General features: G+C 45.2%; 1 protein-coding gene across 4 annotated transcripts; it reads right to left on the bottom strand.

Moving 5' to 3' along the window:
• Positions 1–663: 663 nt before the first annotated feature.
• On the bottom strand, positions 664–8,891 carry MLF1 (myeloid leukemia factor 1). Of its 4 annotated transcripts, none has more exons than XM_017734367.1 (7): positions 8,634–8,843; positions 6,077–6,121; positions 5,102–5,188; positions 4,667–4,795; positions 3,007–3,166; positions 2,612–2,744; positions 664–2,454 (listed from the first exon to the last, which is right to left on the bottom strand). In XM_017734367.1, the coding sequence occupies exons 1-7, from the start codon at positions 8,778–8,780 to the stop codon at positions 2,352–2,354; spliced, it is 804 nt and encodes a 267-aa protein (XP_017589856.1). In that variant the 5' UTR covers positions 8,781–8,843; the 3' UTR covers positions 664–2,351. The 4 variants fall into 4 exon arrangements, with proteins under 4 accessions (XP_017589856.1, XP_008631962.1, XP_017589857.1 ...); XM_008633740.2 differs by having other exon boundaries at positions 5,102–5,191; XM_017734368.1 differs by lacking the exon at positions 6,077–6,121 and having other exon boundaries at positions 5,102–5,191; positions 8,634–8,891.
• Positions 8,892–12,997: the final 4,106 nt, after the last annotated feature.

Below are 12,997 nucleotides of genomic sequence, written 5' to 3' on the forward strand. Positions count from 1 at the left end.
GGAGCCCCGGGACGGGATGGGAGGGGGAGGCTCCCACCGAGCCCGGCCCGGAGCATCCTCGGGCTGATCCCCTCACGGAGCGATCCTGACCCAGCCCTGGGGATTGCGGAATTCCGCAGCTGCTGGCGTGAAAGGGGCGGATTTCACCCAAACCGGCATCGGCGGCGGGGTCACAGCCCCAGGAGTTTGGGAATTATTAGGAATTAGAACAACTGGAGAGCGGAGCTCTCTGGCCCAGGGGGGTAGAAGTGCAGGGAAAGGGGAAGGCAAGGCCAGGACGTGCTGGAGGGTGCTTGGGGCACAGCGACCCGTTTGGAACACGCTGTTAAATGTTAACATATTCTCTATTCCCCAGGATTAGGATAAACCAGGAACTGCCCTGCAAAGGCTCCAGGAGCAGCTCTGAAACAGAGGAAGAAGGCCCTCTCCATACTCTGTTTCCTTCTGTCAAACTGTATTTTTTGTGGAAAATGCACGTTTCCCTCCGGAAACAGATTTCCATAGAATCCCAGCTTGGTGATGTTCAATCTCATCCCATTCCACCCCTTCATGGGCAGGGACACCTTCCCCAGCCCAGGTTTCCTTCACTGCAGTGGTTCAAAGCAGCCCAAAGTAAATAATGCACAAGTCCCTCTGTAGTGCAGAATAAACCAACAAACGCCATAAATAATAAATAACTTTATTAAAGGATTGCAGTTTCAGATGCTTCTACAGAGCACAACTTGTGCCTTACATTGGAGAACAGGCCTGGCATAGCAAAGGGCTCTGGAGGGAATATTCACCTCTTCCCACCATCATTTCAAAAGCCAGGATGTGCTTGGTTTATTCCACACAAAAATCCCAGTTGTCAGGTGAATTCTCCATTTAACAGCAGCAGCTCTCCAACATTCCGGCTCAAGTTCCATCAGTTGCTGCTGTTCATTACTGAGAAGCTTCTCTAATACATTAATTGCAGAACCCACGGTGTCTCCAGTGTATGGGTTGAGCTCTGACTTTAAGGGGTGTCCCCTGACCCCCACTTACCTTCACTGCTCATTAAATGGTTCAATTATTGCCATTATTATTGATCACATCAACTTATTGCCACTGATACTTCTCTAACTCAGGAAAAGACCACTGCAGGAACAAGTAAATAATTGTCCTTTTCAGAACTCAACAAAAGTGCTGCTGATTGGGTTTGCACATTAACAAACATTCATTAATTAAAATTAAATATTCTGGGGATACTGCAGGAATATTAAATATGATTTAGAGGCTTTTTGGCCAAACAAATATTACTCTTAATTTACTAAACCCTATTTCTTTTATGATACAAACAGTGCTTTTTAAGGCTACATTATAATGAAGCCTTGAATGTATGCAATGCTTTAATGTTATTAAATTAATTTGTATTATTTAATGTTATTTAATTTACAGAAATTCTTTATGTTACACCACGGGGATAATTCTGTGAGGCACAACAGCACAGGGACTGAACACCTGGAATACCTGCAGGATTTTCCTGTTCTCAGACACTGCTGGCTCTTCTAGACTCCAATCAAATGTAGATTTAGGGTAAAACACAAAGACCACAATGAGGGGAGATGGGTTCCTGTATCCAGGGCTCTTTAGAACACAACAAACAGTGAAATAATTCCAGTTAAACTCCTTTCTCCCACATATTTTTCCCACTAATAACTCCTAGCTGCAGCTGATCTCAGGACACTGTTACTGCTACAGGGTAACTAAAGGTACTACAGACAATCCTCAGATGGAAAATGATGGGCCAACTCCACAGGAAACAAACAAGGATCAGGAAAACACAGTGGACAGTTCAGGCACAGGAAATGAGGTGCAAGCACAGCTCATTAACATCAAAGCTCTGATAAATTTAAAGTATTGGCATTGCACTATGTTACACCAAGGTAAGTGTGGGGGTAACAATTTACAGTATGATTTTAAAGAGCTTTATAGTGTATTCAGGTTCTATTAATTAACCTAGAAAATCAGTAATTATTTCAGCAACCCAAAAGAAAGAAAATTTACTTTCTGTGCAACTTAGAGTGGGAAGGAGGAGCTGCAGTACCAGGCTTAGTAAAGCCTGACATTGGTGCAGCTGGAGCAGAAAACCTCTGCAAATCCAAGCTGTTTTTAACAGGATTAAAGAGGATCCATAAAGTGCTTTTAGGCAGAAAGTTGTTGGGTGTTAATTCACTGAGGAGCTGAGGTTTGAAGGACATTGAGAAGCAGGAGCAGCAAAGGCACAACACAGAACAGAGATTGGTCACAAATCCGGGTGTATTTTTACGGACACGAGCACTGAGCACCATCATCTGCTCCAGGGAATCTCCATCCCAAGGGAATGGGGACAGTTATTTCCTGCAGCTCTTCAGGGGAACGTGTGTTCCTTTCACATTGAGAGTCTCCAAGGAATCCCTGGGCACTCTGGATCCTGGAGCTCCAAGCGGCTTCTCTCTGGAAAAAGAACAACAATGATCACAATCTCCATGAGAAAAGGAGGAATAAAACCTGCAGCTCCCCTGGGGCTGCCACAGACATTGCTCCAGAGCTGGATTTTCCTTCTGCTGCTGGAATTTCCGTATCCTGTAGGATAGGAGGGAACTATTTTTACCTTCTTGATCCATTTTCCCTGGGACTGTAATGGACACTTTTGGATCTTGGAGATTCCACAGCTCCTCTGCTTCGGCAGGGCCTGAACTTCATGATCTCTTTCTGCCACTCCTCATCAAAGGTGTCAGCCTCAGCTGGAAAACAGATTAATTTATTTGAAATGTTAATAAAGAGAGGAAAAAAACATTTAATGAATATTAGGGGATTTGAGTAGTGATTTTAAATGTTGTGGTCCACAATTCTCCATATGGCCTGCCCCCGTTTCTGGGATCTGTACAGGAGAATTGAATTTGGAGACTTTCGGTCTAAAAGTCTCTTTTAAGCTGTCTCAAGCTGGAACCTCAAAATCAGAGTGTGAAACAGTGCAAAGCCCATTAACTGCCTAAAAAGACCTACATTCATCCAGGTTGATGAATTCTTGGTTCATCTCCTCATCCCCAGTCTTGGAGTTCTTGGATTTTTTGATGACATGAGCCCGATCCTGAATGTGGTGACCAATGGCCATTTTCTCCAGGCCACTCTCAGAATCCTTCAGTGCTTTTCTTGTCTCCTTAACCTGTATTTAAGAAAAGGGAAATAAGTGTCCTTCCAACCAAAACTGAGGTCAAAGAGTTCACAGAATCCCAGACTGGTTTGGGTTGGAAGGATTTAAAGCCCATCCAGTGCCACTCCTGCTGTGAGCAGGGACACCTTCCACTGTCCCAGGCTGCTCCAAGCCTCGTCCAGCCTGGTCTTGGACACTGCCAGAGATCCAGGGGCAGCCACAGCTGCTCTGGGAAGAATTTCCTTCCAATATCCCATCTAACCCTGCCCTCTGCAGTGGGAAGCCATTCCCCCTTTTCCTGTTACTCCAGACCCTTGCAAAAGGTTATTTCCTTCCCCAATAGTTTAATATCTTTCCTTTTAAAAAAGTCAGGTTTTCCAAGCTTTTCCAATTCTCTCATTTCCTGTGTTGGCTGAAAATACACCAGCAAACACAAATCAAGCCTATTTTCTTTTGGCCACCAGACAGGAAGATGAAACACCACCTAAAAGTTTTTTAGCTGGGTATAAATTATTGGGGAAAAAACCCTCAGTCTAAAAATGCTACAGAGCCAAGTTTCCAACACTCTCCTTGGAAAAAGACCGAATTATACCCGGTGCCAAAATTCCCAGCGTGAGGAACAACCAATTCAGGCTGTGGTGTTGACTGGCCTGAAAGGCAGGCAGCCCCTTATCAGTGTGGTCTGGGGTATTATTAGCAGCCCTGTGATAACAGAGTGTGCTGCAGCAGGACACATTCCCAGCCAGTCCTGCCCACGGCCTTTAGGGAGCACGTCTAGGCTTTCATGCCCCGTGCCAGGTTCACATTCCCACTCCCAGTTCCCGGCAGGATCAGACACAACAGCTGCAAGGGAGCTCCAGCTCAGTGTTATGTAAGTGCCTGGGCAAAGGGGTGCTTTGAAGGCAGGGGCTGCATAAATCAGTGCCTCTCCTGGAGTTTGGGTGGACAGGAAAACGATTCATTATGGCAAAGAGAAGGACACTGGAAAATTGCTGCTCTGTGCTCTGGTTTTCCAGCCTTGGATGGGTCTGTAATTTATTCTGGGGTGTACTCAAAGCATGAAATTACAGGGAGGAAATCAGAACTTTTAATACAGAGCAGGGTTTGAGAGTCCTGTGTTTTCCCCATGTCCTAAATTTTCTTTGTGCAGCCGGGGGGGTCGGGCTCTGCTCACAGGGAACAGGGACAGGAGGAGAGGGAACGGCCCCAGGCTGGGCCAGGGCAGGCTCAGCAGTAATTTCCCCATGGAAAGGGTTGTTAAACACTCCAAGGGGCTCCCAGGGAGTCCCCATCCCTGGAGGTGTCCAAGGAAGGGCTGGATGTGGCACTCAGTGACAAGGTGGGGATCGGGCACAGGCTGGACTCAATCCAACCTCAGGGATCCCAGGATTCTGTAAATTCCAGGAGTGACTGTCTGCAGTGAAAGATGCTGGAGGACACTGCTTTGGTGTGGCTGCACCTCAATCCTGAGAAGTGCCCAGCTCCCTTGTGCTGCATCCCAGGATTACTCACCCCTCCCGGAGCCGTGCGGGTCTGGGTCGAGGCTTGGAAAACTTTGGGAGGTTCATCCCCCATTTTGGAATAAGTCATCATGGAGGAGGAGCTGAAACTGTGTCCATCAGGTTGGATGGACAGGTCATCCTACAAAGCAATGCAGCCTCATTAATCAAAGTTAAAACTTGTGGAGAACAGGTGTTCCTTACTATTTTATTATGGAAAATATCCCTCCACAAAATTAACCCTTCCTGGCACCACATGAACTTCAGTTTTATCTTCAAAGAGTAAAGAAAAATTATAAACACAATATAGTCTAGGCAAAAAATTTCAAATTCTTACCAGCTCCTTGAGATTAGTCCCATTTTCTTGGCATTATTTTCTGAGGAATATCTGAAGTAACTGGCACTCTCCAGAACACTAAATTTGAGAACAATTTTAAAAAGAACTCACAAATTTCCTTTGCATTTCCAGCATGTTGTTCCTCATGTCTGACATCATCCTGTCCATTGCAGAAAATGGATCTCCAAAACCTGCATCCTGCTTAAAAAAAGGGGAAAAAAAGACTACAGTTAAAACAGTCTCCACCGAAAGCTGAAGTCCTGAAGCTCTTTTTCACATGCATTTTTAACTCAAAAAGCTTTTCAGGCTGCACTTCACACACAGACAAGCCAAAATGCATCTTTTTAGATGAAAATTGAGGGAGCTGGATTAAGCTGGAGATATTGGGAAGATGAAAGTGGAAGATTTGTCACCCCGATGTCAAACTGGCCACAAAATGAGTTTATTTTACAAAAATATTCATTGGATATATATATATATAATTGCAATATCCAATTATTTCACAAATGTGTTCACAAACCTTCTGAGGTCACCAGCTTCTGCTCTGAAAGTCCTGTGTGACCCTTCAGGGCTTACACTTGAATAAATTCATTTCCAGAGTTATGTATTTCAACGTTGCAAACTTAAATCTGCATTTAAGCCCAAAATGAAGTAAAATTGAAGTACAGAAAACTTTCCACTTATTTTTTGACTACAAGACATTGGAATCCTCTGGCCAAGAACTATGAACAGATGATGGATATTTTACAGGATATTCCAGACCCCCAACCCACAGCTGGAAACCACTCCAAGCCCATTTCCAGGGGCAATCCCATCTCCAGGGGCTGCTCTGCCTTACTGGGAGCAGTGGTTTCGTTGGTGTCACCCCCACAACCACATCCTCCAGCAGCACTCAAAGTTTGGGGTTTCCCCAGGGATTACTCCATCCACATCCAGAGGTTAATGCCCCAGGAAGGATTTTTTCCCTGGATTTTCTTATTCCCAATCTGCCAACAGCACCAAAAGCAGGATGCAAGCACAGAGCTCAGCCTCTGCCATGCTCTGGTTACACACAGCTTACACAGGAGCTACTCCAGGGATACTAACCACTCTCCCAAAGCCTGCAAAGGGCATGAGGGAGAAGCTGGTGGCCTGGAAAAAAAAGGAGCAACATCTGGAATTATTATCAGGAACAGCAGAAATTACTTTTATATGCAGTAGGTCACATGAAACATTTCCCATCTAATTAAAATCACTCAGGAGGCCCATGGTAATTAATTAAGTAGTCCCTGGGTATGTGGAAATAATACATTTATAGTGATGATATTAGAAAGTGATAACTGCCAGCACATCTAATAAATATTGATAAGTGTGTGTGAAAAGCACTTAGAGGCTGGCAAACATTTGTACACCACAAGAACCTTTGTGCTGAAGTGATTTCACACTTCAGGCCCCACCCTGGAATGCTCCATTCCAGTCAGGCAGCAGAACCCCAGCACTGAAAGCTGATTAAAATCAACAAATCAACAAATTGTCCCACTGATACTGAGTATTTCTGCATGACAGGGCAGTGAGATCCTGGGAAACACAGGGATGTTTCCAGGAAACTGAGATTGGAGGGTCAGATAAGGCCTGCAGACACACGGGGTGGCAGGAGGACCAAACCCTCTGCAGGAACTGTAACGCAAAAAGAAGGAATTCTCCAATTCTGGAACAGCTTTAGGAACTCTCCAGGTTTCTGTCAGGACTGACTAGGCAGAACTGTAAATAATAATACATATTTTTTCTCTACATGTGACATCCTCACCAATAGCAGTTATTAGTCATACCAAGCTTATAAACTCTGTTTTGTAACACTAAAAAGCCACTCAAAGCTGTTAAAACGTTTGCCTGATATACAGGATCATGAGATATGCCAAAAACCCCAGTTAATAGTATCCCTTAATATGTTTTAGCTCATTCTTCCTCCTTCCCTAAAAACTCAACTGCAAACCTGCTGGAGAAAGGAGAAGCAGTTTTAAATTTGAATCCTACACTGGCACACATTGAGTTGTCCCAACTAATTTGGTTCCTTTGAAAGCAGTTTTAGGCCTGCTGCAATTTAATTAAACCCAGAATTACAACACTGCTAATCAGTGTAAGCCATTTGAACGAAGTGTATTTGACAATGTAGCAAAGATCCACCTTTTCCTACATAAAAATCGAATTTTAAGGGTTTAAATCATTGGTGGAGCAGCAGTCTGAGATTACAAGGCAGAGCCATCACTGCTGAGTCGGTGTGACATCTGACAGCTCTTCAGTGGAACATGAGCAACATCAAAAGATCCTGGGAAGGGTTTGGCATTCATGTGGAATTTGTGTGGAATTCTTTTGTGCTTGTCAGACTAACACAGTGCTCCTGTGCCTTTAAGCCGTTGGTGCAGCCACAGATAAAGGGTTGGGGCCTCACATCTGTCCCTCACTGCAGGAACAGGGACAGAACCCCTGAGCTTTAAAGGTGAACTGTGACAGGTTCTTCGTCTAAAGGAAAATCTCGGATCTGGCTTTAAGCACCACTGATCCGAGGCCTAAGGATCAGCAGAGGGAAGCTCATGCCCTAATTAGAACCAGCTTCTATATTTGCCAGGAACTGGATGAGCAGGGGAAGGAATGTGCCAGCTCCCCTCTGGAGCTGCAGGTGACAGGCTCTGTTCCAGCTCTGACCTGGCAGCCAGCCCCTGTCACCTGCCTTTTCTTCCAACGGTCTTTCAAAATCCAGTGGGACTCATCACAGCCAGAGGGAGGCAGCTGCTGAATAGCTGGAGGGAAAGGAACCAGCTCCCAACGTATATTCTCTATAAATACAGCTCTAGATAAGGGTTAGATAGGATTGTCCTGCATGCCCAGAGTTGAAAAAACACTTTATTTGAACACAGATCATCAGTCTCACTTGGTAACACACAGAAATACTAAATTCCATGCCAATTTCCCTGAGCTTTAATTCTTACAGGTTTGTATCTAAGGAAATATTAACAATCAGCCCAAATTCAGAGCATGAAGTCTTGATTCCCAGCTGCAAAGGTGAAACAGGGATTAAAATCCATGGATGGATATTCCTGAGGTGGTGAAATCCAGGCTTGTGTAAATCAAGTGGAAATAGCTGCACACAAGGGACTGACGTGTACAGGGAAGGCACAAATATACCACGGAATCCTGGAATGGCTTGGGTTGGAAGGGACCTGGAAAGATCAGCCACAGGCAGGGACACCTTCCTTAGACCAGGTGGCTCCAACCTGGCCTTGAACACTTCCAGGGATGGGAGCAGCCACATCCAGGCACCTTTTTAAGTCAAGTTAACATAAAAAGGAAATACACGTGCAGAGCATGTGGGACATTCTTAGTGCCTTTCTCTAACAGAAACATTTAATCCATAGTATTTATGAAACCAAGCACTGGATAAAGATCAGCTTGTCCATTAAATGTTGTCTGTTCAATGCTCAATAAAACCCAGACTCTGATTAGCCCTGACAGATGTTTATCAGAGATAAGGAATGCGCCATGAAGGAAGCAAGAGAGGAATCATTCACATTTCACTGAGTGCCGAAACAACTTGAAGGAGATTCCAAGAGCTGAGGCAGGAAATGCCCATTCCATGGAGCAGTGCCTGGAGCTCAGGAGCACTTACCCTGCCGCCGCCCCTCACAGCCAGCTGCGAGTCCCGCTGTGCTCTCCGCTCCGATCTTCTCCCCGCTGGTCTCTCCTCTCCCTCCGGGAGGCTCAGGAATGGATCCCGCCCAAAAGGCTCCGAGAAGCTCCTCATCATCTGCCTCATGTGCTCATGGTGGGCAGCAAAGGGATCCCTGCACAACAGGCATTCCAGAGAGAGGCACTGGGGTTATTCTGCCTGAGGGAGAGTGGCTCTGAGATCTTCCAAACTCCGTTTTTTAGTACCCCATAGGGTTCTGTATCCAAAATCTTTAATAGGACCCAACTGGGCCATCTCCCATTCCCAATGAACTCTGATTTTCTTCTCCCTTCCCATCTTTCAGGTTGGGTGTTTGAGATCCATTTTCTCTCAGCTGCCCTCACTGTTCTCCTGCACTCCTGGGTGTCCCTATTCCTTTTCCTCTTTCCTCATCTTTTCCAGAAATATCCATCCTTAGCAGCATCTTTCACTCCAGCCTATGTTTAATACCTGCCAGAACCATAAACTGACCCATGTTTCATTTATCATTATTTTCACCTCTGACATTAAAATAACTTCTTTTTAACTTTTCCCCTCCCTTTTTCCCTTTCATCTTCCCAAGCTTAGCCACGTCCTACTCCCTGAACTCCTCATCAAATTTATTCTGCTGGCAGTTCCCATCCTTCTTTTCCTTTTCCCTGTCCCACATGCTTAAAAATACCCACTATCCTCTAAATTCAGGCCAATTCCATCTCTTTTAATCACCCACTGCTGCACCTTTGCCTTCCCTCCACAAATCCTGTTCCCACATCCCTTTCCTCTGCTTAGGAAGAAGATTCTCATTGGCTTTTTGTTTTCCTATAATTTTCCCCCTCCTCTCCCAAAAACCTACAGAACTCCACTGGTATTCCCAAAGCTTGGCTTACAAGGAAAACATTATTCAACTTCCCTAACTCTTTAATTTGGACAAGACCTAATATTCCTAATTAAGGCCAAAAGGGGAGCAAACCAGGAACTTTTCAGAAGCACAGGGTATGAGCAGTGCTGCTGCCTGAGGGCCAGGCTGCAAATTAGCACTTCCCATACAAATGAACATGGTTCATTTCCTCCTTCCATCTCATTTCCTTCTTTGCTATCCCACTGAAAACTTTATGAACATTAGCAGTCACTTCCCAGGTATGTTTATTTAGGTTTAATACACTTCATCCTCCTTCCTCTCAGTTCCTGGCGCTTCCCACAGCCAGGACACCACAGCCTTTCCTGGGACACCTCACAGGAAAAGCTTCAAGCTGTTCCTGACTTCTTCCCTGCCCAGTTATCTTCTGCACAGCTTTTCTGCTCCCCACCCCTTATCTCCAGCCCCATGAAAAGCAGTTCCCACATCACGTGGCCACTTTGATCTTGTGCCAAAGTCACAGCTTACCATTTTTTTTCTCCCTTTCACGTGAAAAAGATAAACATGAGGCTGAGTTCATTTTCAAACAAGACTTTTTAAACACAAAAATATCTCTTTAAGCTACGCCCAAACTTAAACTCATCCCAAAAGAGACTTTTGAAATATTTTAGTGTTGCCATGGAGCAGCCCCTGCCCTGCTCCCAGCTTTGGCTCCAGCCCTGCCATGATAAGGAGCTCACCCAGACGTGTTCCCTCACTTCACGATGAAGAACAGATGGAAAAAGTCCTGGCATGAGGCAAGGGCAGGGAATCACACCAGCATCACCATGGGATGTGCACAATTCCAGCAGATCCCAAACCTCAGAGAGGTTTGCTTATCAAACACAAAGAGCTCCTCAGTACCAGGGACAGGGAAGTCAGATACAAACTGAGGAAAAGGTTTAGGAACAGAAGGAAAGGCTCCCAATTCCCAATTTGCCATAAAATGAATTAATGCTGCCAAGCCTGAAAAGAAACACCCCAATGTTGGTATGATCTGGAGTAGGGCAAAACCAATGCAAAGGGAACAGAAAATCCATTTGGAAGACAAAGTTTCCAAGGAATTAAACCTTGATGGCTCCAATGACTGAAACTCACACCATAATTACAAGAGGAGGAGGTCACCCTGACAGAAGAGAGACGGACTGAACAAGGCAAAGTCTCTGCAGGGGACATGCAGGATTTTAAGCCCCTTGCTGCAAGCACAGATTTGATGGGATGGCAGCAGGTGTAGAACACTTTAACAATTATTGAGCATATATGACTTAAAATCTGACCTTTTTTGGGGGTGAGAAGATACTTTTGATGAGAAGGACATGATTTCTGTTATAGCATAAAAGTGATAAGGAAAAAGTGAGGGGCTCCACAAGGAGTCTGCACACCAAATTTGTGCCCTTCACGTGTTAAACACTAAATTATTTTTAAAATTGAATTCTGGGTGGAGACAAACAATTTATACATCTATTGTTCCAGCACTCTGCAGTAACAGAATTTTGTCTAGTGTGTATTAACCTGACCTTCACCTGACATTAAACATGCACATATAATGTTACTGCTTTCTTCAGTGCACTAAAAATCAGTCCTGGAACAACAAATTCCACTTATTATTTTTGTAAACTGTACATTGTATTAGGTATATTTCCTTTTATTAGCTATTAGATGGAAGTATTAGATTTTTTTTCCCCATGCAGGAAGTTACATAAGGCTGCAGCTGCAGATTCCCTCTGGAGAGAACACCTGGCACAATAAACAAAAGCTGTGCTTTGGAGAATGAAATCCAGAGTGTGCACTGGGCAAACACAACCCCTGCACCTGCACAGGGTTTCAGGGATGGATCCCAGCCTGTCCTGGACACCTTGGGCTGAGTGACTGCTGCTTCCCTGGGACAGCTGCTCACACAGGGGCTCCAACCCAGGCACTATTTCCAGTTCAGCATCAAACTCTCTCCTTATGAAGCAGCTGGAGCCTATTATGACACTATTTTGGACACTAATCTTATCTGAGGTAATCAGCTCATTTCCTTAACCACATGCAAAACAGACTGACAAGGACAGTGCTGAGAAAATGAGTCTCAATTTCCAGCTCATCTTTCACACAAACTCCCTGCCTCCACCTTTTGCAATCTTTTTTTTCCCCTACTTCAGTGGCTACCATAACAAGGAATAAATTAATAAATAAGCCGTTGTTATTTCAAACAAAACCTAATTTCTATTACTACTTTAATTTCCTGCAAAGGATCTGCATAGGGAAGGTTTCTGCATAGAACTCACAAGTCATTGTAAAAAGGGAATATTCCTGGAAACCAAGGGTACTAATCCATGTGGCACAGCTTTGGGAATTATCCTGGAATGTGCTGCAGCTCAGCAGCAGATTCTCCTTTAAGCAGCCTCAGCCAGCACTCCCCGTAACCAGGAGATCCAGACAACAAACCACATCACAGGGCCTGCTGTTCCCTTCCTCATCCACCCCTTACCTTGGCTGTTAATTAAATTCCTTAGAGTTTTTTCAAGGATTTAAAACAATTATCAAGGCTCCCCAGAGTGCTCTGATCCCATTTTCATCCACTACAAATTACAGTTTCTGACCAAACACATGAAATGGGGCCAGACCAGGTAATTCAGCAGTTCTGGCTGAGGGGAGAAGCATTTGCACCACTCACTGCTTACATTTCGATTCCAGTGGCAAAAGAAGATTCCCACAGGGAATAAACTGGGCTCAGGCTTAAATACACAGACAGGAGCCACCACTGTGCTCATGGTACAGAAGCAGAATCCCAGAATGGTTTGGGCTGGAAGGACCTCAAAGCTCATTCCATTCCAACCCCCTGCCATGGGCAGGGACACCTCCACCATCCCAGGCTGCTCCAAGCCCCGTCCAACCTTGAGCAATTCCAGGGATGTGGCAGGCACAGCTTCTCTGGGTAACCTGTGCCAGGGCCTGCCCACCCTCACAAGGAACGAGAGTAAAACCCAATCTGCTGAGCTAAAGCACTGCCATCTCCTCGGGAAATGAGCACACGGAAACTATTTGCCATCCACGCTCTCGCACACGCGTTGGCAAAGTTTTAACTGAAGAACACCCGGGGTTCTGAGTAGTGCTGGCAATGAGAAGAGTTCAGAGACAGCCTGTGGCTAAGTAATTAATTAAACATGAGCATAAATCCGGATGAGCTACACTGCTCAGAACCTGTACTTAGGAAACTGAAGAGCAAACAAACTCAAGGATCTACAGCCAAGGAGATGAAGATCCCCTCTGTACGAAATGTGGATTAAATTCTTCCCTGCTGAGAGGGGAGACAGACTCGAGTCTCCGCTATTGAACCTCGCTGAGAACGTTTAATCCCGGCACGGCTTTAGGGGGGCTCGGGAGGTACCGGGAGGGGCCGGGTGCGGACACAGGGGCGGTTCAACGGCCCCGACGGCGGCCCTTG

This window comes from Corvus brachyrhynchos, unplaced genomic scaffold (genome assembly GCF_000691975.1).
Source record: "Corvus brachyrhynchos isolate BGI_N302 unplaced genomic scaffold, ASM69197v1 scaffold544, whole genome shotgun sequence".
NCBI lineage: Eukaryota > Metazoa > Chordata > Aves > Passeriformes > Corvidae > Corvus > Corvus brachyrhynchos.